The 26,766-nt window shown below is 38.7% G+C and overlaps 1 protein-coding gene across 3 annotated transcripts in view; it reads right to left on the minus strand.

The window, feature by feature from the left end:
• Fgf12 (fibroblast growth factor 12) overlaps positions 1 to 26,766 on the minus strand; it is a 530,585-nt gene that overhangs the window by 15,275 nt on the left and 488,544 nt on the right. For all 3 annotated transcript variants that reach the window (XM_041677851.1, XM_041677850.1, XM_041677849.1), the window contains one exon: positions 4,261 to 4,459. In XM_041677851.1, coding sequence (XP_041533785.1) covers positions 4,261 to 4,459 — 199 coding nt within the window. The remainder of the gene's footprint in view (positions 1 to 4,260; positions 4,460 to 26,766) is intronic.

Genomic DNA, 26,766 nt, shown 5'->3' on the forward strand with positions numbered 1-26,766 from the left:
GGGGCATTCACAGCTTATTTCCAATAACAGGGCAGTATAATGTAGTGGTAGGCGCGTATGCACTGGCTCTGGGTTGCTATGGGACAATGGTTTTACACTGTAAAGATTTGTTTCTTGTACTTTTAAAATAAAACACTGATTGGCCAGGCAGGAAATATAGATGGGGCAATGAGAATTCTGGGAAGAGGGAAGTTTCAGTCTGCAGTCATCATCCAGGCACAGAGGAAGCAAGATGTGACTGACTCGCTGAAAAAAGGTATCAAGCCACGTGGCTAACACAGACAAGAATTATGGACTAATATAAGTGATAAGAGTTAATAATAAGCCTGAGATACAAGGCCAATCAGTTTATAATTAATGTAGACCTCTGTGTGATTTCTTTAAGACTTAATGACTGTGGGAACTGGGCAGGACAGAAAACTCAGTCAACACTGGGTTTCTGGGATTGTAATCTCACTGTTGTATTTTTCTAAATTTGTGATCTTGAACATTTTACTTAATTGATTTAAATAAATGATTATTTATAAAATAGGAATAACCTAGAGCTATTGTGCTTCTTTTTATCTTTTAAATAAAGATAATATACACAACTTGACTAGTGAATGCTAAATTGGTAGGTTGTATATAGAAATCCAGAAGGAAGGAAGGCGGCGCTCTTGTACACAGAAAAGAAAAGCCTAACGTGACTTCAATTATCTTTCTTACTAATAGAAACCCAATATAGCTGCATAGAGAACTGATGGAAACTGGCTCAAATTTTCATTGACAATTACAACAGAATATATTTGAAATGTAAAAGACCTGACCAATTAATGTTTATCAAGTAATGTCTAAGAGCATAAAGCTCTCCAAGGATGTGCAAGGACTTTTATTTCTACACTGTGGTATATTCCAGAAGAAAAGGAGAAGCAACCACTAGTAGACATGCTCAGCAGCATTGAGTCCTCTTGCCTAGTGATTAGATTATGGCCACAGCCTTTCTTACTTAGACCAGCCCATGTCATCCATGTTCATGGAAGCTCAGCACTTGACTGCTTGAGGCAGAGTGCTTTGGTTTGAAGCCAAGGTCTGTTACCCACTGAATCTATGACTCGGGACTAATTACACACTGACTTCTATGCTTCAATTTTTTCAACATTTGCGAAGCAAATTATACTAGAACCTACTTGATAAAAATGGAATAAAAATGAGAAAATAATTGAGGCATACTTTAAAGCACCACCTAGAAGAAGAAAGAATTATAAAACTTCACTGATGTTGTTTGATTAAGTATTCTTTGTTCTTTAGAAAAAAGAAACATGACAAATACATGGATAGGGAATTAAATGGTCCTTGATGGGACAGCAGCTAAATTTATGTCTTCAGAATTGTCTTGTCACATTCTTTGTTTTTCACACCTAAGAGTTCTTTCCTACAAACGAACTACACAAAAGACCTTGGAGGTAAATTGAATTATTAGGGAATCTGATTTAAAAACAGACACTATTTTCCTCACAGTATGAAGGGGAAAGCCTTACGATTCACCAGTGATAGCAAAATTACAACCAACAACTAACATGGTTCTGGTCAGGGAACCCAGGGCATTCTAAAGAGAAGAATGATGTAATCTGGAGGCAGAACTGATGTCTCAGTACCCATTCTACCACTGCCCTCATAGACCTACATATGTATTTGACATGAAACCATCCATCATGAGACTATATGTTCATCTCCTATGTACCTAAGTATGGCTAACCATCTAGGTGTTGCCACTAAGGCGCTAAGATTATGTGGCGAGTGGAGACTATGGTGGCTTGAAAACTTGCATAGATTTTCAACCCCTTCTTCTAGTTCTTTCTTGCCCTATGAGTCTGGTAATGAAGCTGGCAAGATCACACACAGTGTGTGTGTGTGTAGTTTTTGACAAGGGTGCAATGCACAAGTCTAGGCATGCACTCTACACACAGCTGCATTTTGTGCATCATTCTGGCTGCACTGTGCAGATCTAAGGAATCACAGCAAGACACTAAGATGAAAGATGTGAAAGATTCAAGCAGCCGAGGTCCCCAAACTGGGACACCACAGCACCATTTCTGGACAGCTTGCTTCCACATTTAGTTTTGAGAGAAGTTGTATGACTAACCTGCTATTGACAGGTATTGTGTGAGGCCTATCTTAATTCTAGTTTATAACACTCTAAGAGTCATCTTGTACCTTCCCTGATTCATACAAAATGCAGCAATAAGCAGAACGCTGAAGTGCATCTGGGACTGTGAGCACAGTCATCCCACGTATTTCTTCTCACATATACATAAGACTTTCCATCTCAAGGGAAAACTCAACTAACCAGAGTACAGGAAGCCGCTCCAATTAAGGAGGTAGATTATAGATGTTCCCTTTGGGGGAATGGAGTGGGAGGGGTTCCACAAGACTCTATTATCTATATAAAGAATAAATAAAACTCATAGATTCTTTAAAATATTTTTCTAACTTTACCGAAGTTTGTTAATGGCATTATGCTACTTTTGCAAAAAACGAATACACCAGCTTAACTGTTAAAAAATGGTACAGGAGTTGAAAGTGTTATTTGCCAAAGCATTTCTAATTTTGAGTGTATTTCCTACAGCAGTATTATCTAGTTCTTAGGGACTCAGCCTTACAAAGTGGGCGCATGTCTTCCTTTAGCTATAGTATTCTTGGAATGCTTTTGTCTCTATTTGTATGAGTCTGGTCAAGTCTTCAATGATATATCCCTTTCTGTGGAAATGACGATACTCTCTCTATTTCCCAGTATTAATTCTACAACATGAAATACACTACCTCTCCCACTACACTAATGCCAGTAGTCATCATGTTTCATTCCTTGAAGAATATGTCCTCTGGAACATAGAGTTATCAGCCTTTACATTTCCTTTGTTCTTCCACGTGTTCACTTAGTCAACGGAGAACTGATTAAGTATCTCTTTACGCTATGCTAAATAACGCACATGACAAAGGAGAGATGTGAGGAAAAACCAAATCTACTCCATTCATTCAGAGAACGAGTTAACCCTAAGTGGGCAGAGACAGTGGGACAGTGGGCATGTCTAGGACAAGACAATCAGCAGAAAAACATACAGAAGATTCAAAAAACAAGCGCTGGATTCTTCTGGTAAAGGAATCAGAGAAAAGTAATGACAAAAGTATGAACTCTTGAATTCATCCTCTGCCAAGGTTAATAAGCAGATGAGTGGATGAAAATTAGGGCCAGCGAGATAGCAAGCGCATGGCCAACCACAGGGCAAGTTCAGTTTCACATGACTAAAGACTCGAGGTGAGAAAAGGCTCAAGAGGCATTAGGAGTAGCGACTGTCAACGTCCACCCAGCATTCAAACACAACATAAGATGAGCGAGATTGTGATTGTGATTGACTGCTATGGTCTGCTACAGTACCGTACGTGCTGCCACTGGGCATACTCTCCATCTGACCGCATCTATAACATTTACAGGAGACCAAGTCAAACTAAGTCAGGATTGCAATGCACTGTCGCAGTGGTGTCTATTGCCTCAGAAAAGGAGACTGGGTTATGGTTTAAGTTAGTATAATGGTTTCCAGAGAATAATGTTATATTGATAAGTGCCAATATATAATTAATTTTTTTGATCTGCATTGCATAAATGGTCACTCGAAATCCTAGGTAGAGAAGATTTGGGAACAAAATAGTTTCCTTCAATAGGCTTATTCCCCTGCTCAATTTGGAACAAGTCAGCACTATTTTAAGTGATGGAAGGAAGACAAGTTTTAGGCTCACATGAAAAGGGAAATTCTGCAGATCAAATAAAGTAGCACATTATTGTTCCTTACATATATGAAGAAAACTGATACACAATGTTATTATATTTTCTCATAGGGACGAAGAGATCAGTATCGCACATGTTTATAAAATTCCTTAGAAGAAATAAACTCTATAATAATAGTATTAGCATTTTTCATAGGTATCCCAAATGATTACATAGTGTTCAAAAAGAAGGAAATTACATTCCAAATGGTAACGGGCACACATTTTCTATATTCAGAAATTTTCTAGCTTCCAGATTCAAGTACATTTTTTCTAAGTATCACATATTTACAAGAGTTCTCTGGTCTCTGTTTTCCTCTTTGCTAGGAAAGTTCCTATTATATTTCCTGAATCTTTATTCCATCATTTTCCTTTAGGCAGAGCCTACAGAACAGAGGACAAGAAGCACCAGCTCCAACACATAGCTCAGGGTGAAAGGAAGGAAAGAAGCTGCTTTCATACCTTCAATAGGTTTTGGTACAAAATGAGATGAGGGCTTGGTTTTCTTCACTCTGTTCCCCTTCATGATTTGACCTTCTTTATTGAGTCCTAGAAACCATGCACGTCCTGATTCCTGCTGGCGATACAGGGTTGAGGAATAGATCACATAGTAGTTTTCAAACACAGACTCCTTAAATTTGCATTCCGGGGTAAAAACATCCTGCAGAAACAAGCACAGCGAAAGAGAAAGAAATTAGCAACGAATCAGCAATGGCTGCATCCAGCCAGTTTTAAACATATCCCCAGTGTTCAAAACAAGGCACAGGAAGCTGGACAAGATTTTAGTTAGTGCTCCTATAAGGAGTCACTATATGAAATCAAAACTCAAGATTCTTTTTATGGCCAACTTTTAGTCCAGAGAAAACAGCTGCTTAGGTATGGTCACACTTATTGGAGGTCTAAAATCTTAGCAAGTCAAATGTTCATAAATCAAAGTTTTTGACCAGTCCTCATTTTCGTGGCTGTTAGCATGGAGTTAAACTGGTAGAACTTATCCCTAATCAAAATCAAAATGCAACCACACACAACACAGGGACACCAGATGCTTTTGAAGCAAATGTGTGATATGCACAAAAATCTAAGACTCAGCAAAACACTTGCCCCTACACTTATCAGTATGCTGCTACTTTGCTTGATGCCTGTAGCTTCCCCTTTAATTCATTTAATGTCTGTAGCTTTTCCTTTAATTCATTTCAAATGCATACTTAATAATAAAAATGTTAGTTTGAGGCCAGCATGGTCTATAAGAGCTAGTTCCAGGACAGGCTCCAAAGCTACAGAGAAACTCTGTCTCACAAAACAAATCATCAAGCAGTAGGAGAAAATACTCCTCTTGAAGAATCCTCTGTGAAACCTAGAATGACACTGCTATTCCAGAAAGAAATAGTAAGAACATCTACTTCAGCCTCATCTCTTAAGTGAGAAAAATCAAAATGCTAAAGAGTTAGTTAAAAGATGCATAAAAATAAAATTGCAAACCAATATCAGAATTTCCTCTTAATTGTGTTATTTTTGGTTGTGAGCCTAGCCTTTAATAGCTGAGCCATCTCTTCAGCCCTTTTAATTGTGTTATAATCTCAGACTTGCCTCTCAGACTCAACACTTCTGTTTCGAATGATGCATAATACAATTTTATAATCAATACAATAAAATAATGCCTTAATATACCAATGAATGAAATGTATCTTTCTAAAGATGAATTGCCTCTTCTTCTGAGATAAGCAAAAGACAAATGTGATAGGATGCTACCCAGCTAACAGCAAGTAAACCCCCTTCCCATGCCAGGCATGCCCGCCATAATGAGTCTTTGTCACTGCACACTGCAAAGTTTGCAATGTGAAGCCTCACAAATTGATGCATTTACGCAGAGAACTGCACAAACAATGACTGCGTAGAAACAAAGCTGTCAGGAACCATGTCTCTATAGATGATAGTCCTGTCTTCGTTTAGAGAGAGATAAACAACAACTGGGAGGCTAGTGACGGTGGAGAGTGCTAAAGATGCCACCAAAAGTGTATTTGAAATGAGTTTCCTATTACTGAACAAAAGATGGGGCTGAGAATGGAAATGCAATAATAATAGTAACAGTACATTAACACCATTTATATTAAAACTGAAAATGACAATTCTTGTAGTACTCTTCAATTTAAGAATACTATCCTGATTATCTTGGAAATAAATGACTATAAGATATTAATGTGAGGCTGATAGAAACTGCCCAGTTAAAGGCGTTGATAAGGATAAGATTGTGAAAAAAAATCTGTAGCTCTCACAGATTGCTGATAGGACCACAAAGTGGAGTAATGGAAAAGGAAGTGGCCTGACATTTTCCCAAAAGAATAAAAATACAGTTAGCAAGGATTCAATCATCTTACTACTAGCCATGAACCTCTAGGTGAAAACATGAATATAAAAAAATTTATACATACATGTTGATAGTAGTATTGATTACAGAAACAACTTAATTATCTATCAACTGTTGAGTAGATCAACAAAATGTGGCATAGCTGTATAATGTATTGCTATTCATTGGGAGGAGTAATGGGATACTGATTAATTTGAAAACATAAATGAGCCTCAAAACATTATGCTAAGTGAAACACAAAACCATTAGGATACATGGTGCAAATGCTACATGTTATTTGATTCCATTTAAATGAAACATTACAACAGGGTTTGTAATATTGCGTATAATGAGAAACCCATCTCAAGAGATGGAAAATAATGGGTGTCAAGTGCTACCACGGAGTTGGAATAAAACAGAGAATGACTGCTTCCCTGAAGAAATGGAAATGAGTCTGAATTAAATAGTTCTGATATTTGTGTACCTTTGTAGAAATACAAAAATCTACTGAAAGTCTTTAAGTGTAAATTTTATTGTGTGCATATTACGTTTAATAAAAAACCATAGAAACAAATTGGCTGGAGAAGATGAGGGGAGAGAAGAAAACTATTGCATGCTCTTGCCTGGCAGCACTGCTCTTAACAAGGTGTGCTCTTTATGTCACCATGGCCATATTACCAAGAAAGAGTCAAATCGTTGCCAAATATAGATATTAAAGAAGTACAGATTCATTTAGCAAAAAGCGTCATCATCAGTCTTTTCAGGTTTTTATGTTGGCACTGAACCCAGGCCTTGTGTATGCGCGGCAAGTGCAGTGCCCGGAACTGCATCACCAGGCCAGAATTGGTCTGTTTGTCAAACTGATGAACTTCCTGATGCAACTTAATATTAAAAGAAAAATAGCTTATTTGAGCTGGTAGTTTTAGAGGCTAAAAGGGTTCTAGATAGATGATACAAGGGAGAACGAGGGGGTAAAAGAAATCATTTCACAAAATAGGAAGTCAGAGACAGACATGGATTCCCCAGTGCCTCCTAAGACCACATTCTTAGTTGACTTAAGGAATTACCACTATGCCCCACCTCTTATTTGTCCTGCTACCTTCCAATATTGTCAATATTGTCAGTCTATAAGAACTCAAGTTCTGGTTTGGGAACTAAGTTGAAAGATTTAGAAAAAGTTTAAATTTGCTATTATTTTAAAAGTAGACTGGGGGTTTGCAGAGAATATTTCATAGGTAAAATGTTTACCAAGCATGAGAAACTGTAATAGATCCCACAGAACCCAAATGAAAACATTGGGTCTGTCTGGGTCAGCTGAGACAGACAGATCTGTGAGACTTACTGGCAAGCCAGTCCAGCTGAAACAATGAGTTCCAGGTTCGGTGAGATTTGCTGTCTTGAAGTATAATATGGAGATATATTTGGAAGAAACCTATCATTAACCTCTCTGACCTCTGCACACATATGCACATGCATGCAGGTGCACTCACATGAGTATATATACACACACAAGCCCAAAATGACTGAGTAATTTCAATGCTTTTGTGTCTTGATCTATCTCAATACTAAATACACATAGTGTTATCTCTAGATGTTAAGAGGTTTTGAGACTTCAGAGGGAAACCTTAGGGCACTGAATCTGCATGGGCAATGACTTGCAGTATAACCTCTACTATACAACTGCTGTTTCGGTTTCAACATAAAGTTGGGCATCTGTGAATTTACACTATATTTTCTACTATACTCTTTTTGCATAATAAAAAATAAAAATCCTGGACTTGGAGTACCTACCAATAAAGACTGTGCTTCTACTACCATACATATTTTTTAATGAGACTTCAAGTCAGTGCCTAAAACCTGAATTTCCTATTTTTCAAAAGAAAAAAGAGGCACGCCAAGAGAAAGAGTTGATACAGATGGACAAACGCTATGAACTTTCAGAATGTATGCAGCACCATGTTAGCGTTATTCATGTGACAGGATGATTGTTATTTTTTCTCACAACAAGCTATTAGATTCTGTGCTTTTGTCACGCATTTGTGTCTTGCCTATCGTTCAGAAAGGCATGCACAAGCATACTTGACACGAAGTGCACAGTCATTTAAAAGCCTTTGGCCAAGACCTAGACAATCACATACGTTCAGATGGATTCTAAGATCGTTAAATGACTGTCTAGACTGGCGGCAGTTCATCTGGTGTGCAGTGAAGACACTCTGGGAGTCAAAGATGACAAACCCTAGAATACCTTGACCAATACTGAAAACAGAGAAAACAGAGCCATGGGCAGTAGAATAAGGAAGAGTTTTCCCTCTTGAAAATTCAAATTGCAATTTGTGAATTTTTATGTTTGTGATTTTGAGCTCTTACCTTAATGCAGAATTTCAATAAGGTTTATAGAAACATGTTTTGATGAAGCAGAACCTCCCCATAAGTACATCACGTACTTACAAGAGGGCAATGCTTATGATACAACCCAGTCACTTACTTTTAAAAAATTATTCATCCATTAGAATATGTATTACTTCAGTAGAATATGAATAGGTTGATAGTGTTCAGATACACATATTTATCAGAGGTTTCCGTGCTTTGGTTCTAGTACTATCCAAGCCTGTGGCAAGCTCCTTTTCACCTTCTGAACATGTCTCCAGCCTAGCCTTGTTCTTAACAGTTCAGAACACCCACCCACCTCAGTCCTGACGATGAATGAAAGCCAAATCCTTCCCCACGTCCTTGAAGCTCACCCAGTATCCCATCCCACCTGGTTCCAGTCTGACCCTGTAGAATTCCAGAGTCACACCTTCAAAGTGAAGGCTGTACTTGGATTTACTCTCATGTCAGATTTATTTCTGACTTTTTTTCTCCATTTAGCTTTCAGATATACATGGTCTCTGTCTTCCTAGTCTGTAGTTGACAACGATTTCCTTTTGACCAGGCTTTAACTGTGGCAATACAGACAGTTCCTAGCTTCATTTAACTGCGTTTTCTTGGAAGATGCAAATATCATGAAGAATAGGCAGATGGAAATTCAGAGATCCTAGTGAAAATATGACAAACATGCTGTATGTTTTTCACAGTTGACTACACTAACATAGCTCTCATCAAATGCTAGTTCCCAGGCACAAAGTACTTCCTACCTGAACAATGATGATGACATTCTCTTGCCCTCTCTATCCTAGATACCCATGAAAGATGATATTTACAGTAACATTAGGCGATGTTGAACTTTCCCGCCTTCATTTTCTCAAAGCATTGTTATATTTTTTGCAATATTTAAGATGTTGTATGTTTTGTCCTCCTCCCATACATCCACTACACTTTGGTTCATGGGAAACTGCTCCTTGTCACATTTTACAAATCTCAACACATTTGGCAGTCATTTTATTCTTGTTGAAATAAATAACAAGAATTACACAACAGGGAAACAAAGTAATGATAATATGTAACAATATAGAAGTGACAACCGAACAGAGTTGGTTGTGTTGTCTTAAATGTTATTTAATTTTGACTTAAATTTTCTCTTATCTACAAATGAGAAAAACAATTTTCATATTAAAATGCTACAAAAAATATTACTTCCTAAAATCTCCTTTTAATGAAGATTTTCCTTCTAATTTTACTGACAGAAGATTTATACCATTTTAATGTCAGTAAAACCTATAGGCTACAGGTAAATTTGATTCATAACAAAAATCTATAATTTGAAAGCCACTTCTGTATACATGTTGCTTTTACTGGTTAATGAATAAAGAAGCTACTTTTGGCCAATAGCTTAACCGAATATAGCCAGTCTAGTAAAAATATATACAGAGAGTAGGCAGAATCAGTGAGAAGCCATGGAGCCACCAGAGACAGATGCCAGATGGAACTTACTTGGTAAGCCACTGCCATGTGTAAACCACAGATTAATAGAAATGGGTTAATTTAAGATATAAGAGTAAGCCAGAAATATGCTTAAGCTATTGGCCAAACAGTATTGAAATAATATAGTTTCTGTGTGATTATTTTGTGGTCTGGGAAGCCAGGAAAGAACAAGCAGTCTCTGTCTACACATTAGGAAGAGAGGATACGGGGGTGGGCTGAAGGGTAGGTGAAAGGGAGCAGGAGGAGGGGTGGAAGGGAGAACTATGATTGGAATGTAAAATGAAATTTAAAAAATTTAAAAGATGATTTCTACAGACACAAAGGGTCACAAAGATTAAATTATATAACACCTGTCTTTTGATTACAAAACCAAGCAATTATTTGAAATCATTTTCCTTTCATTGAATAATATGATAATTTACAATATTTTTGTACTTTGTTATTATGTGAAATTGCATTAAAATTTTTGAAAGTGAATTAATTTGATTTTTTAGTCAAAGCCAAATCTTTTCGCAGTGGTAGTCAAGGAAGCTAAGTATATGCTAAGGAGGATCTCTATCAAAGCCACAGCCCATTCTCATCACAACCTTGCCTGGTTCCCCTTGTTTGAACTGTAATGTGCCCACTCTTGTACCTGGGTAAGAGTCTGTGATGTACATAGCCCTGTGTAGTTGACATGGTAACAGGGCACTATTCTGCTCACCCATCCTTCCTCTTCTTTGGCTGGCATGACCATGAGATGGATATGAAGTTGGTGAAGGCACAATCCTTGCCCTCCGGCCTCTGGTGTCCTTGCTGTTGCTCAAACACAAGTGGCGCATCCCATTTCCCCTCATTCCTGACCACCTTCCCTTCTTACCACCCTAGTTACTACCTTGGGGAGACCTTCCTTGTCAACACGCCATGGCCTCAGGAAGAGGACGGAAGCACCTTCTCAACCTGCTTTCTAACCTTTATCTTGATATTTCATTTTTCATAAAATTGCCCAAGGTCATTGAAAAGTGACCTTTTAAAGCTTTAGGAAGGGGGCACAGTGATTGTTATGCTCCCCCGGATCTCAGTAAGTCTGGAAATAAAAACGACTCGCTCCAAGGGAACGCATTTGGTGGTGAAGAGACGTCCTGGGGCCTGACTCACGCTGCTGTGCATTTCTAAGTTGTGTGAAGAGCGAGGCCCTTTGTCTTCTTGGGCGCTCATTTCCCTCAGTGCAAAATATAGCTGTTGGCCAAATTAATCAATCGCAAGCGTGTCTTGTGTCTTCACCTCCTGTAGCCTTATTATTCATACCAAAATTAGTTTCTTGGATGTAAAACAATTCATATAAAGTATCATTTCAAAATAGTTCTAACCTATTCAAGAAATGTCTCTATACTATTAAAATATTATGAGGAAAAATTTAACCAGAGGAAATAAGCTGTGTGGTTCTTTGAGTAGGAATGATCATTTTATGCTATTTAAACTTTTCCTTCTGTTAAAGGTTCGTCAAGATTTTGTTGTTGTTGTTTTGTTTCTTGTTCTTCTAGTTTTTATTTTCTTTTTTACTTTTCTGATCAAATAACTTTTTTTTAACCTATAACTCATGCTGGTCGCAACCTCTTAGTCTCAAGCTATAATACTGGCTCAGCCTACAAAGAAGATAGAATCAGGACCATGCCCCATTGTGCCCGGCCTTACCTTCTTCGAACTCTTTTAGCAAAGGAAGCTGTCTTAGCTGTTTGCTATGAAGTATTGTTACTAGAACATGTAAAAAGAAAGAAAGAGAAAGCAAACACTGGTAATTCTTGCAAACTTGGTTTGTATCTAACAATTCCAGAACGGGATTCTTCCACAGCGCTTTAAATGTCTGGCTCTGAAACCAGAGGTCTGCTCACTTCGCTGAAGGCTTTTTGATGCACAGGACTGGAGAACCTTATTATGTGTTGTCTAATATGATGATGTTAAATCAACTAAGAGAATTATTGCTTCCCATTTGCCAAGAAGCAAAGAAAATGCAAAATTGCATTACTTCAAATGAGGAGCAACTCTCATCCTGTGGTATCTTTGACTAAAGTCTAACATTATAACTTACACAATAAATACAAATATGAAAACCATTGTCTATACATTTTTGAGACTTTTTTTAAACTGGAAAATTACTGAGAGTGGATACCTCTAATTCCGTGTTAACTCAGTCTTTGCAGTGTCTGATGAGACAGCAAAGTAAATGCAGAGAACATGAAATAATGCTACCAGGGGCATTGGAACCGCAACTCTGGAGGAAGTTAGACACAAGTGTTTAAATTCCCATTATTGTACCTTGATCATGTTTCTCGACTTCTCCAAAACTCAATTCCAACATCTGACAGTCAGAGCTAAACCTCACCTCCACTGTAAAGCTGCCAATATTATATATGAAAAGACAAGCGTGTCAGGCATATTCCACCTGTTATCTCACGCTCTTTACCCTCATTACAAGTTTTAGGCGCTAACCGATGCCACAGATGGGAAAGGGGCCGGCATAAGCAGACAATTCATTTCCTTGGGGAATCAAACACTGTCCTGATAATGCCTTAAAGTGCAAAGGTCTGACTAAGATTACCTTATACAAGCTTTGCTGTGACCATCTGTCTGCAGAGTGCACAGAGAATGCCAATGGCATGCCATTTCTTGCCACCTCCTGCAGAAGAGTCCTATCCTAAGGACATTTGATTATCCGCCAGCAACAAGCCTCTAAGCCTAAGAGAGGTAAATCTGGGAAGAGGAAGGAGCTCAGTGAAAGAGAGGATGTATCATCTTACATTTCACTGTCATCAAAATTATTTCCACAAGGGGTTGAGAGGAAATGTACCACTAACAGAGACTGGGCAAAGAAAGAACACCAAAGTATTTGCATGTCACTAAAGAGGATGCCGGAAATAAATAGAAGTTACATTCTCACGTTGCAGCATACACTTTGACCCACTTCTACAAGTGCACACATAAAAACATGTGCAAAATAGAAGGTGCTGAAGAGTTTACATCCACAGTAAAGACGCTGGAAGTGTCTAAATACTGAAAACTACGCTTTTCAAAGTGGCAGTGATTGAGTAGTATCGGTCTTTTTCTACATAGGATGCTTGATGTAAATGAAGCTGAGTTCTTGATGTGAACAAAGCTGAGTATGTTGCACTATTCTTGAAAGACCTCCAAGACATTAAGAAAAGCTATATGAAAATGTACATGTACATCAATATGCCACTGTTTGTATTGAATACATACATATTCATAGGATAAGAATATATTTGGGCATTTTTGTTAAGTATGTCAAATATGTGTACATAAACCCAAATTAATATTTACTGCTATTGTACTTTGAAAAATCTACTGAAGGATGCCCACAGATAATGGCTGCTTCATGAGAAGGGATTAATATGATTAGAGAAGAGCTAAGAGAAACAGATTACTTTTCTAAATATGTAAGTATTGTATAAAAGTGTGTAGAGCTACTTCAAATACCAAATGAATGGGAAAAAATCAGGAGCCAAATGCCATTAATGTTCTAGCCAGATATAACCTAGAAACTCCTGTGATGGAATGCATTTACTAAGACCTAAGACATGGATGCTAGGGTAGAAACTTACTTCCCCAACCTCCCAATAAAATCTTAGAGGTAGTAAGAGTGTCCCAAACAATTATCTGACTCCATGTAAAGAAATGACACTGTCTTGTGAAAATTATCAGAGAATCCCAGCGCTCCCCAAGCTGAGAAAGGAGGATTGCTGAGAGGTCAATGCCAACATGGGTAGAAAGGCACATGGCAAGATTGCATAAAAATAAAAACAAAACAACTCCAAGAGACCAAAATAAAATTAAAAAACCCAAATTCTTGAAAGAAGATCCCATTATACCATTAAGTGAGTGCCACAAAATAAGCTAGATAAATGGAAGAAGAAAAAGAATCAATCTTTATCAGAAAAATTAGACTTTAGTACAGGAATATATATTTTAAACAAATACTTTTCTGGATGGCTAGTGCTTGTTGTCAACATGACTACATCTGAGATGAACTATAATTCAGAAGTGGAGGCACTCCTGTGATCTGCATCTTGAGGTAAGAAGCTTTAATCTGGGTGACACCTTTTGATGGAAGCCTATATAAGGACAATGGAAGAAGGAAAGGTTTGTTCTTCAAACCCTCACCCTTGCTAGAACATCCATGAGAGCCTACTTCTGTGAGATTCCAACATATCCAGAAGACCAGCTGAGATACCCAACCTTGTGGGACGGAGCAACTACCTGATTTCTAGACTTCCCATTCTAGTTGACAATTTTTGGATCAGTTAGACCGCAGCCTGTAAGTCATTTCAAAACATTCCCTATATAAATAGGGAGAGATTCATTCCATAAGTACCATGACTCTAAAGAACCCTCAATAATATATGCTCTTATTTGAATTTTGATTATTTCATTCATTAGACTTTCCATGATTTAAATTGCGCTTCGTTTTCAGTGGACCCCATGATCTACCTCCAAAAATATCTGAGTTTATTTCAAATTTTGAATTTCAAAAATACAATGGCATTTCACCTGTGGTAACTCAGCAAAAGTCTTTAGTTTCAAAGTAATACTTCACCAGAGGTACGGCACATACCTACTTTATTAGTTATTTTTCTGTTGCTATAACAAAAACACTGTGACCAAGGCAACTAGTAGATAGGAGGGTCTATTTTGAACTTACAGTTCCAGTGAGATGGGAATCAGTCTGGGAAAGCTGCAAACAGAGTCAAACCAGCCCAAGAGAAAGACGTGGGTTGCAGTGAACAAAGCTGAAAGGAGTTGATATCTTTAGAGTGGTTTGACATCAGAAAAGGAGATGTATTGTCTGAAGGTTTCTTAGCTGGTCTTTGGTCTTGCTTTGGTCCAGTATTTCCTTGCTATGCTTCCTTTGATTTTTACAGGTGATTACAGCTAAGAGATTGTATAAAGAGACTTTGAACTTTAGACTTTAAGACATTCTTGAGACTGTGATAGACTATGGTGACGTTTGAAGTTGGACTAAATGAGTTTCGCATTATGCTATTGTTATAAGATTATGGAAGCCAGAGAGTGGAATGGGATAGTTTGAATGTAATTGGGCCCTATAATCTCATAGGGAGTGGCACTATTTGGAGGTGTGCCTTTGTTAGAGTGGGTATGGTCCACTTGTGGGAGGAAGTGTGCCACTGTGTGGGCAGGCTTTGAGGTTTCTTATGCTTAGAATATCATCCAGTGTCTCAGTCGATTTCCTATTGCCTAAAAGATGAAGGACTCTCAGCTACTGCACTAGTACCATGTCTGCCTGCATGCTGCCATGCTCCCCGCCATGATGATAACGGACTGAACCTCTGGAACTGTAAGTGAGCTCCCTCAATTAAATGTTTTCCTTATAAGTGTTGCCACGGTCATGGTGGCTTTTCACAGCAGTGGAAAACCCCAATTAGCACAGTGTCTATCATAATGAGGAAGAATTGTACAACCAAGTATGGGAGAACAAACAATGAGAATTCAGTTCTCCAAGCACAGAGTTTGCTCCAAGAGACATAGTTCCTGCAGCCTGAAGCCGTACCTCCTAAAGCTACCCAAACCATGTCACCAACTGAAGAACAATTAGTTAGATGCCCAAGAATATGGGGATATGTCCTTCAGACCACCTCAAATGCGTGCTGTCATTGAGTCCCAGCCCCAGAACTTGGCATGCTCACGCGATAGTTCTAAATACAGTAAGTGACTGCAACCTCAAGTGAGTGATGGCAATGAGGAAGGAATTCAGGAAGTTGCTGCCGCCGTGAAGGTGGAGGCCAGAAGAACATGGCACAGAGCACCCGAGATGCAGGATGGCTAGAATGCTGCTGTCACTGTCACGTACAACAGACACCATAGATCCTTTTGTTAAATCCTTTGGAGGGAAAATAAGATTATAAAAAAGCAAAGCAAAGGACGCCTGCTAAATCTGGACCTGACAGTATATCTCGAAGAGCACTCACTGTACACGTACACCTTACAGACGCTCTCTGAGCTGGCGCAGTCAAGACTGCGTGTACTGTGACATCAGCCACTTTCACTGCAATAGCCTGAACAGACTCTGCTAGACAAGGAGCTCTGATAGCACTGCAAAGCTAGCGCTCTTTCCCGTGGCACGTCTTGCTGTGATGATGAGCCCTCTGAACAAAAATTCAAAGTAAACACATTTACCACCGAAAAGGAACGGGGAGAAAGGAGCCTGGCTCACTCTGTGCTCTTCTCTGAAGTTCAGGGTTAGAGAATAGCAGTTCCCTCTCTGGTGATTTTGATACGCGATTGTAAAGACAAAGAAATCACAAACGTATTTGTTGATTTCATGAAAGATACTCAATACAAAGGAAGTTCTTAGATCTATCCTCACGATGAGCAAAAGGATCCTTAAAATTTGGAGCTGAGGAAAGCAAGGCTGGACAGTGGAAAGAAGAAATGAGCCAATTGGGATCACAGGATTGGCTAATGGAAGAGTTGGAATCAGAGCCCAGTGCGCAGTCTAGAACATTCACCCCAGCATGCCACTCCAGGGCTTTCATTGAGTTTTGCTTTTACACAGATTAGCAATGGCTTGAACTTATTATTATGTATATTTCCAATTAATTAGATGTTCTTGACCAATGTACTTGGGCTCGTGTAACAGTTGTTGCTTTGATTTACTGCAACCATGAGTGCTTTATTTCTGGTCACTTTCATTGTAGGTAGCAACATTCTCTTTGCATGATTCTACAAAGCAAACTGAAGTATGAAAAGATAAAAACGTAACAAGGTGGGATCATTTTATGTAAATTAGGTAATGATAGAACAGGTTTGATGGATGATCTTACTAGGGATGGTTAATAGATTAAAAAAATCATTTTCAAAGTAGAATTGGCACTTGTGGGCAGAGAGAAATCAGAATAAAAGCAAAGGGTACGCTCAACCTGTGTCTCACTGTTACCTAAGAGTCTAATAAATGCACATTCTGAGTTCTATTCATTTGTCCTGACGTGACACCCCCTCCATATGTGTGCATACATGTAGAAGTCAGAGATTGATCGTGGCAAATTCTTCTACCACTCAACCTTAAGTTTGGAGACAATATCTTTCACCAAACTTGGAACTGACAAAATTGTCAAGGTTAAATGGCAAGCAAGTTTGGGTGCTTCTTCTGCCTCTGATTCCCCAGGGCTACAATCACAGGTATATGTAGGCATGCCCATCTCTTTATGTGGGCCCAGGAGAGCCCAAACTTGGGTCCCGTGGTTGTACAAGTACTTTAGTGACTAAGCTACCTTCTCACCACTCCTATAATGTAGCTTTATCTAGAAAAGCTCTTTCTTAGACATTGAAAATCTCTTCCTGAAACATTGTGAAAACCAGTGGGAAGATGCCACACTCCTTCACACTCCTCCAAACATGCACGTTTCTCTCTCTTCCCATGAACGCAAACAATGTTTGCCTACAGATTCATGCCAATAATGATTCAGACATGTACGGCTTGTGTATGTCATCTTTCTTTATCCTAAGAGTACTGCTAAGCAGCTGATAGATGTACATTGGCCTTTCACCTTTTACCCCATGGTAATTTGGTTACAATTTGCATATTTGTATTTCATTTGCTGTTGCTGATCTTTCATGGGGAGCATGCCCACTGAGCCAGTATGTCAGTTTCTCCTGTTTTCCCACACCTCCTTCATATTCAGCTCCCCGTACAGCATCTCTGACCTTGAAGATCATCCTTTTCTCTTTGGACTCCATCATAGAGCTCTATTTGTGTCTTTCTTACTATAAAAACTCAACACTTCATGTAGTTTTGCAGTGAGGACCTCATTAAGCACAACTTGTTCAAGACCAGAACCTTTGTTTCAACTTACAGCATCTGGCTACAGCAGGACCTACATGTGGAGTGGACAAGCTCAGCCTGTGCCAAATGTCCAGAATAGTTTAACAACAAGGCCCGGTAATGGCCCACCAAGCACAATACAAAGAGAATCCATAGCTAAGCTTCCATTGAACGACTTCCAGAGCTAAGAAACAAAATTCAAAATTTAGCCCAACTATTTGTGTTTTCATTCTTGAAGTATTTTTTTTCATTGGACTTTAAAATTATATCTAGCCATCAACGAACAAAAATGTGCAACATCTAAAAGGTAGCAACTTATTGTTTGAAAGTATATTAACTTTACTCAAAACAAAAAAACCCTACTTAAATATGAACAAAACAACCATTCTCTTGGTGTCCATAGTACCCCTTGATAAATACCATGTTTGAATCGGTATTTTTTTCTATGTTAGTTTACAAAAGATAATGACTTCATGTCAGGAGCCTTAAGAAAGATTGTTTCTCTCTTGACTTGAGAACCAATTACACAGTGATATAAATATATTTTATCTTTATGAACAGATATTAATGTACATTAATCACAGCATGTAAATGATGCTTTGGGCCTTGGAGAACATAATGAGAATATTAATGTTTCCAGTCTGAACACAGAGACCTGTATGTGAATCACTCAATACTAAAATACACCATTTTGTACACCCTACATAAAGGCTGACATAAAATGTCATTTGATAGATAGTAAAGTTTATGTACATGAATTATTCATACAGGTGTTTGGCACATATCAAATAGACTGGTATCATGAATAGCAACTTAATTTTTAAAATAAATTCACTCTAGGACAGTCATTCTGGCAAAATACATGAATAAGCTTTCTGCCTTACAACAAATGTAAAAATTATCAGTTCCCCTTCTGAGTAAGCCTGCTACTGTTTCAAGTCTTGAGAGAGGGAGAATTAGTGTCTCCCAGAGATGGGCCCCCAAACTGGCTTATCCAATGCAAGCTCGTTAGTCCTAAAATCATATACACACAAGCAATGAAAATAGATGAAGCAAGTTTTATTTATATATTTATGCATATATCACAACAACAACAATAATTATAGAGACGCTATTGATTTAAGAGGTTGTGAGGGGAATGTGGGAGGAGTTAGAGAGAGAAGACAAGGGAGGGGATGGAGGAAGGGAAGGAAAGGGGGGAAGCCATGTAATTGGGTTTCGATTAAAAAAAATAACAAAAATTTTAAAAAGCTATCTGTTCTGTTTTTCTTTCTTTGACATGTTCCTTTAGAGGAGAGAGGAACAATTGTTCCATTTTCTGTGCTAATTTCTTTTTGCAATCAACAAAAATAGAATAAAAAGTTAGATTGGTGGTTTGAGAAACATTTGGCAAGCCTTGTTTAATATGGACCACGTCTTCTGCTAAGTTTACATTGTTTTCCTTGTCTCCAAATTCAGTTTGGGTTTCAGTCTTTGATACGCAGTTGACTTTTGCACTCGGCTGCTCCTGAAATGGGCCCAAGCGTTAGTCACAGCCTTTGCTCTTCTCGGATAGTTTTCAGTTTGATATTTTAAGTTTTCTTTCATCTTTGTGTCTGTCTGGCTTAAGAGAGATAATGTGGAAAGAAAGTAGAGATCTTTTTTTCTTTAACCAGAGGCCAGTGCTTTGTAAAATCGAAAGACCTCACCATCCAAGTCAACCTCAGTCGAGTGTTCTGATGTGAAGCCAAGGGGCAGTGTGTTACAGCATCTCACCAACTTGGCTCATGCTCAGGATGATCTGAGTCCGGCCATTTCCTCTACTAGAATCAGTATGCAAATTTCCAGCATTCAAACTTTGGAAAAGCTGTGTTTAAAATTACTGTGTGGGAGAGCAGAATGATATATGCAGGAGAGATTACGTTAGACTCCACAAGTTTCTGCTGCATATAGTCAGCGGTGTTGGAGCAAAGGTAAAAATGCATATGGTATATTTGTTAATTTCTTATAAATCTATCAGAATATGAGCAATATATCTGCCTGTGGTCTGTATCTCTTTAATATATTTTATATGTAAAATGGCTACAGACAGGTCAGCCAAAGTAGGAATGAGAAAAGGGCTTCTGTGACATTGACAAAGTAATATACTTTGTACATAGTTCCAGGGAAATCACTGACATAGTCATATAATTGACCTAGTATTTCAGTGAACTTTAATAATGTGTGCATGTTCAATGTACTTTAATAATCAATCCATGTTCTGATGGCTTTTTTACACGATGTAAACCTAAGTGTCCCATGGGGTAAAACAGTTTGTGGCATTATGAAACATAAGACTGGAGGTTTCCATCCTGAATAAGGAGGACGGCGTATCTGACCTTGATAAATGCTTAAACTTTAGTAGATAGCTAGTGAACGCCAAGGGAAGAGGAAAGAAAAGGAGGAAGGAAAAAAGGAACGGGAATAGGGAAAGGAGAAAGACAGAAGATTGGTCAATTTTTATCAGCAGTTGTGAGTCACCCAGGGTTGGTATTCGGGAGCTGAAGAGCAGCAGATGGTAGGCACTGGAGCAAGAAGATCCTGAGTTTGAGGCTAGCCTGGATTACAAAATAAAACAGCACAAACTAAGCAACCACAAAGGTAGCATTGCCATGATCTAAGAGAAGAGAATGGGGAAGACAGCTGCGGGGAGGGTAGGGAAGTGTAAACATGCCTCTTGCCAATTCCAACTGTGGTGCCAGCTCTGAGGAGTTGAGGGCTAGAAGTTTCCCAAGGAAGGTGAGAGATGGACTTATTCAACCACCTAACAGATTGGTTTATTGTCCAGTAATAAGCTTATGATGTTATAACTTAATAATCTTGGCATCCTGTGAATGAAATCGAGAATTTAAGGCACTAATGAGGGAGCTTGGCTTCAGAGGCAGAAATTCTAGTCACAGGTCTTTTGTGTTCTTTACTCCACGTTATCCTGTCATTTAGGAGAGCATTGTCCTGACCTTTCCAAAGGTTACTATGGCCTTAAGACTGAAGTCTTGGCTCGTTTTCTTCTCAATTGTGTTTTCCTGAGGACATACTTAACCTTCAATTCCATAATGCTGCCATTAGGTGGAGGAGTAGTGACTTGGTTCCAACGGGCTTCAGTTGATACCACCAAAGGCAGTTAAGGCCCATGATTTTTCTTTCTCTTTCTTTTCATTTTTCTTTCAAAAACTGCAATGGGCAACTAAGAGCTAAGCTTCCATATTAAGCGGTCAGAAGCAATTGCACGGCACACAATACCTGGATTAAAATACATTTTCTGAGGCACAGAACAAAGCAAAAGAAAACCCAAGGCTGTGATTTATGTCTTTGATTTACTGGTTTTATGTCTGCCTGCACCATTTGTTAGTTGGGTGAAAGCCAGCATGTTTCCTGATTCCTATGAGGCACCGTTTTATCACATCAGCAATTCAATCATCACACTCATTTAAAGTCTGAGTTAGAAGATAAATAAAGTCATGTGTTGCAATGTGCTTTAAAAAGAACAATTGGTAACCTCCCAGAGATAACCCACTGTTTGATTTCCACCTAGAAGTATTTTCAAGTTCATAAGGTTTCATGTAGAAATCCGATTTTTCAGTTCTCGTTAAAAGTCAGAAGTTCAGGCACTGTTGGATCCGCTTTCTTCATACCTAAGAATTAGTTGACATTCTCTGACTGTCCCCTCCCCTCAGTCCTCAGGTGTACTAACTCTGGCTAGAGGCTCACCCAGGGCCCTGATGTGTTAATGACAATGAGACTACATAAGCACTTTCACGCCACAGATGGCTCCTGAGTATGGATTTCCTGAATTCTTGTGCCTTACTGAAACTGTCCTAGAGGACTCGGATGTTCTTGTTTTGCCTGTTTGCTCTTCTGCTTCCCTTCCACACTTAGAAGTATCCCAGGAAGCATGAAAACACAAATTACATCATCTCTATAGGAACTGACCGTCTCTTCTGTGACAAAGGCATACTTTTCTGTTCCAAAATTACAGAAAAACTAGCAGGGCCCAAACAATAATCACTCAGGCATCAGATTCATTTACTTACCTCAGAATATTGAAAATGTTACTTTGGCACGCTTCTCCTCCTCTGCCCTCTAGAATGGACAATATTATGCATGGCAGTAAAAAATTCCTATGTTGAAACTGAACCCCAGTACCTCAAATTATGACTGTGTTTTGAAACAGAGCATTGAAAGAAGTGCTCGCACACTAACACGAGGTCGTTAGAGTGAATATTACACCCTTCTGACCAATATGTTTGTAAAGAGAAAATTGGAACAGACACAGAGACAAGTGCACACAAAGGCACCGAGAGATGCAGAGAAGGAGCAACCAGCAAGTAACTGGCCACCTGAAATCCTAGGAGAAAGGCTACAGAGGAAGCTAGTCCTGCAGTCACAGGGATCTTAAACTTCAAGGAGCTCCAAGATGATCAGCAAACCAAATTCCATTGTCAAAATGACTTGCTCTGCTGTAGTTCATGACAACACCAAGTAAGATTTGATACAGCCTTTTGTGTTTGAAAGGTAGGAAAGAAAGAGTCAGAGAAACCTAAAAGACAGAAGGTGATAGAGAAATGTGGATTAAAAACAAGAAGAGCCATGGAAACCCCTGAGGCACACAAAAGAGAGAAGATTTTAGAAAGAAACCCCCAAGGCACACATAGTCAGTGAAAATAAGGAAAGGGGATGTTAAGAAGAAGTCTTGAGAAAGATGAAAATTTAGAGCATTTTGAACTTACATTGTTTAGGGCTGGCATTATTATCTACTTAGTTCTCCAGATTCAAACACAATGGGTCTGAGTTCTATAGTTGTTACATGAATAATACATATTTCAGTAACAAGCAAACTGACATGTCTTTTACATGCCAAATCTGGAATAAAGTTTTATGCTACAAGAATTTCCATGTTTCCATCAAAAACATTTTAAAGGAAAACTGATCAATGTGTTAATTTTCAGCCCTGTGTTGCAGACCTGATATTCAATCAGAAAGCAGTTGGTTACTCCATGAACAGTCATGCCACTCCTGTACCAATGGGTACAAGCAGGTTGGCATGCAGCTACAGGCCTCACTGCTGGGCAAAACCATGCATGATTTTCTTCTCCAGCAGCCTGTATAGCAGTGCAAGAGCTAATCAGGAAGGAGCAGGCTTCTAGCACAACTCCACCTGGACTGCACTGGATCCTACAACAAATGTCTGTTTTCTTCAGCAACAAGTTCTTATCATCTAGTTTTGATGGCTATCAAGAACCTTGGTAACAGCTCGTCTTATTCTAGCAGATGTATGGTTAATAATCATGCTGTCTGGGATCTGTATTATCTACCTCTACAGGGTGCCTTTCATATGTGCTTTTAAAATTATTTTTAAAACTAACTTGCAAAATAGTAGGTGCCATATGGCCTTTTCATACACAGTTTTGGTAAACCCTTGTTCCCAAAGATTCATCTCTCCCAACCTTCCTGCTCTTCCCCACTTTAACCTTCTTATTTTCCAGTTTTCCTCTCTCCAACTTTCATATTACATGTTACCAGAAAACGCTTTCAACATCCCAGCAGGAATGAAGATTCTAAAGAGATCACTGTGCCTCTCATTTAGCTCTGAGTCAATACATTCAAAAAACTGGATTTTCCTCAGGAACCTCCTGCTGTGGGAGAAAAAGGCTGGATTCTGGGGAGCTTGTCTCTTAGGAAGATATTTCATATAGCTCAGGCAATTTGTCAGAGATGGCAATAGAAATTGGGCCACAGCAATGATGGGCCAGGACTTACCTAGGACTGCTAAGGTCTGACTACCTCTATTGTCTGTTTAAATCTAAGCTTCATGTCTAAACCCCAAAGACCAGAGGACAGAGTCTTTGCACTATGCTACTCTTCCCAACGTGATCACATTTAGTAAGTCTCTTTCTCTGCTTTCACCATGACTTTTTTCCACTTCAATTGGCATATTGAGGATGGGTGGGTGAGCCCAGCTTGTTGGGTGGCCAGGTCACAAGCTCTGATCCCCAAAATTTCAGTAAAAAGATGACCTCTTCCAATGAACCTGCATTAACTTTGTTCACTTTTCAGGCTCTGGTAAGAGTGAATTGAGAAAAGCAGTAATATAAATTGTTTAATTACACAAGACTACTATTAATGATACCCAGGATCCCCCCCCCCCGGAAACATCTTTCCAATTGGTGTTTCTAGTATCAGTAGCTACTTTGATATAACATGCATAAATATTTTCATAAGTAGCTACAGAAAAACATGAAGGCAATAAAGAGATTGGTGAGAGTCATCTATTCAGAAGACATAACAGAGAACAGGATACTTTAGGGCAATGTAAATACAGGAGTGAGTATTTAAAAATGGATAAAAGACATCATACATGTGTCCAAACCCAAAAACTGTACAACAGCAAAGGCCAACTCTACAGTCAGCTGTGAGCTTAAGTGACAACGAAACAACACAGGGACATCAGCCCTAGCAAACATGCCACTCTTGGCAGGGGATCGGGATGATAGAAATGGTTGCCCATGTGTCTGAGCGAGGAAAACCTGGAAACTCTCTCCTCCTCCAAGTTTTCTGTTAATCTAAAGTATTTTCCAAAAACAACCTTGAGGGAAGAAAAAGAGAAGGATACAGAGAAATACATAAACACGGCAAAGGACTCCCCAGGAAGTTAGACAATTATGGATAACATTGTTGCTGTCACCTTATTCGTGGTCCTCTTTGCACAGGTAGTGCTGGGCATCCCTTCAGCGTCTGTGTGTGCACCATGATCGGCCGCTCTGACAAACTATATGAAAACTTCTGATAAAAAATATTGTCTTATTTGTTCCAAAATTCCATTCACAAAATGGGGATTAGACCTGAAAGCCTCGATCTCTAAATTTTCTCTTAGTGAAGAACAGAAATGGACGGTGATTTAATGACCATTTAATGAGCCAATCAAAATAAAAAACTAAACTATATTAGGCTTATCAGTGGGAAGGCCCATTTTTTTTTCTCCCTTTCATTATCCCTTACATACCCATACACACTCTTTTTGTCCTATAAAAATAATAAATTCACATTTTAAAAGAGTTTGTAATAAAGAAGACCTCACTAGATGTTTTTATTATAATTAATAAAGGATTCCCCCTTCTCATTTATAATTATATATATAATCATATAAATATACATATCATAAGATTATATATAAAATATACATATATATAATAATAACATAGAGTAACAGCATTTTCTAACACAAAGGGCAGAACATTTGATTTGATAAAAATGCCCTGGGTGGAAAAATCCTTCCATTGAAGTTTATTTTCAAGATGAGACAAAGCAGCTTTAATTGTATATGGCTGGACTGTGAAACCGTTCAACAATCACTCCTGGAAAACCATGGCAACATAGACTCACATTTCACCAGAACATTTGTAGGGCTTCACACGGTAGGACAAGGCAACCAGCATGTGACACCTTATATATGAAGCACTTCACATCATAAAACTGCCATTTAAATTGGGATGAATTACAATGATGTAGCTATCAGCAAGTGGTAACCCTAAGAATGCTTTCAGTATCCATGGTAAGAGAATCACATTAGACTTTGAGACTGGAATGGAAGAGTTCTCAGAGCAGGACAAGGATTGGCCCAGAATCCAGAATCACTGAGATTTTGTCTTGGTGACTTGGGTTTCCATGAAGTGTTTTGGAACCAGAGAGGGTGTCAAAAGTTTCATATGTGTTTTTAAATGTTTAGCAACTTCAGTCATTTCCGCAATATGTTGTGACTTACTTCATAATTTTGCCCGCTCTTCAGCAAACATGTCTGGATTGCCACCATCCTCACTGAAGCATGACTCTGAGAAATGAATGTGATGTGAGATGCAATCTAGCTGAGCCCTATGCTGGGGTAGACACTGCCACCATTACTGCCCAATCACCAAACAGGTCACAAGGCATATTCAGGACAGGAGCATGTCTCCTTCTGTGGGGGATGAAGGATCCACAACTCAATGGCCACTTTGGGATATTTTCATTAAAGGAGATCCTCAGGTAAGTTTCCCTTTTCACCAGTATCAGTTTTATTTTTAATAATAACTTTTCCCTGGACTCTTGTCTTGAAAATTGGATTTCTTGTGTAGACTGGGATAACAGGTCAGTAATATACCTCAAACCCAAAGTCATATTTCATATCAAAATTTCAGTCACAATCACAACTCTGTTTTATTCTATAGTATTATTTTAAGGTATGCTACATTTGTCTGTTCGCTGGAACATTTGTTTAACATTGTAAAGTTGTGCTGCCATTTTATGGTGCATTTGTTTAACTCCGTGAAGCTGTGATTCTTTACCTGTCTAAAGCATTTGATGGTCTAGTAAAGAGTTGAATGGCCAATAGTGAGGCAGGAGAAAGGATAGGCAGGGCTGGCAGGAGAAAGAATAAATAGAAGGAGAAATCTGAGGGAAAGGGGAGCAAGAAAAGGAAAGGGGGATGTGAGAGGCCAGACATCCAGACACCCAAGGAAGCACAGAGTGAAAATGTGATAATATGTACAGAAGTAAGAAAAGGAAAAAGCCCAGAGACGAAAGGTAGACGGGATAGTATAAGATAAGAAAAGCTGACAAGAAATAAGTCAAGCTAAGGAGGGACATTCATAAGTAAGTATAAGCCTTCCTGTGTGATTTACTTGGGAGCTGGATGTCATCCCCCCCCCACCACCAAAAAAAAAAAACCCAAAAGAGCCGAAACAAAAACAAAACAAAAAACATTTTTACAACACTGCTTATTCTGGGATGGACTCTCAATTCATGTTGAAACAAACTTAAATACCATAAAGGCCTCCTGCCCTCCTATTTAGATTACTTATCACCAATACCGTCTGTATATATATGTACAACAGTGTGACAAGCCGGAGGATAACGAGGATGTCATGGGAAAACAGCT

Source organism: Microtus oregoni, unplaced genomic scaffold (assembly GCF_018167655.1).
Source record: "Microtus oregoni isolate MIOR12 unplaced genomic scaffold, Mior012 000029F_ref0000214, whole genome shotgun sequence".
NCBI classification, from domain to species: Eukaryota; Metazoa; Chordata; class Mammalia; order Rodentia; family Cricetidae; genus Microtus; species Microtus oregoni.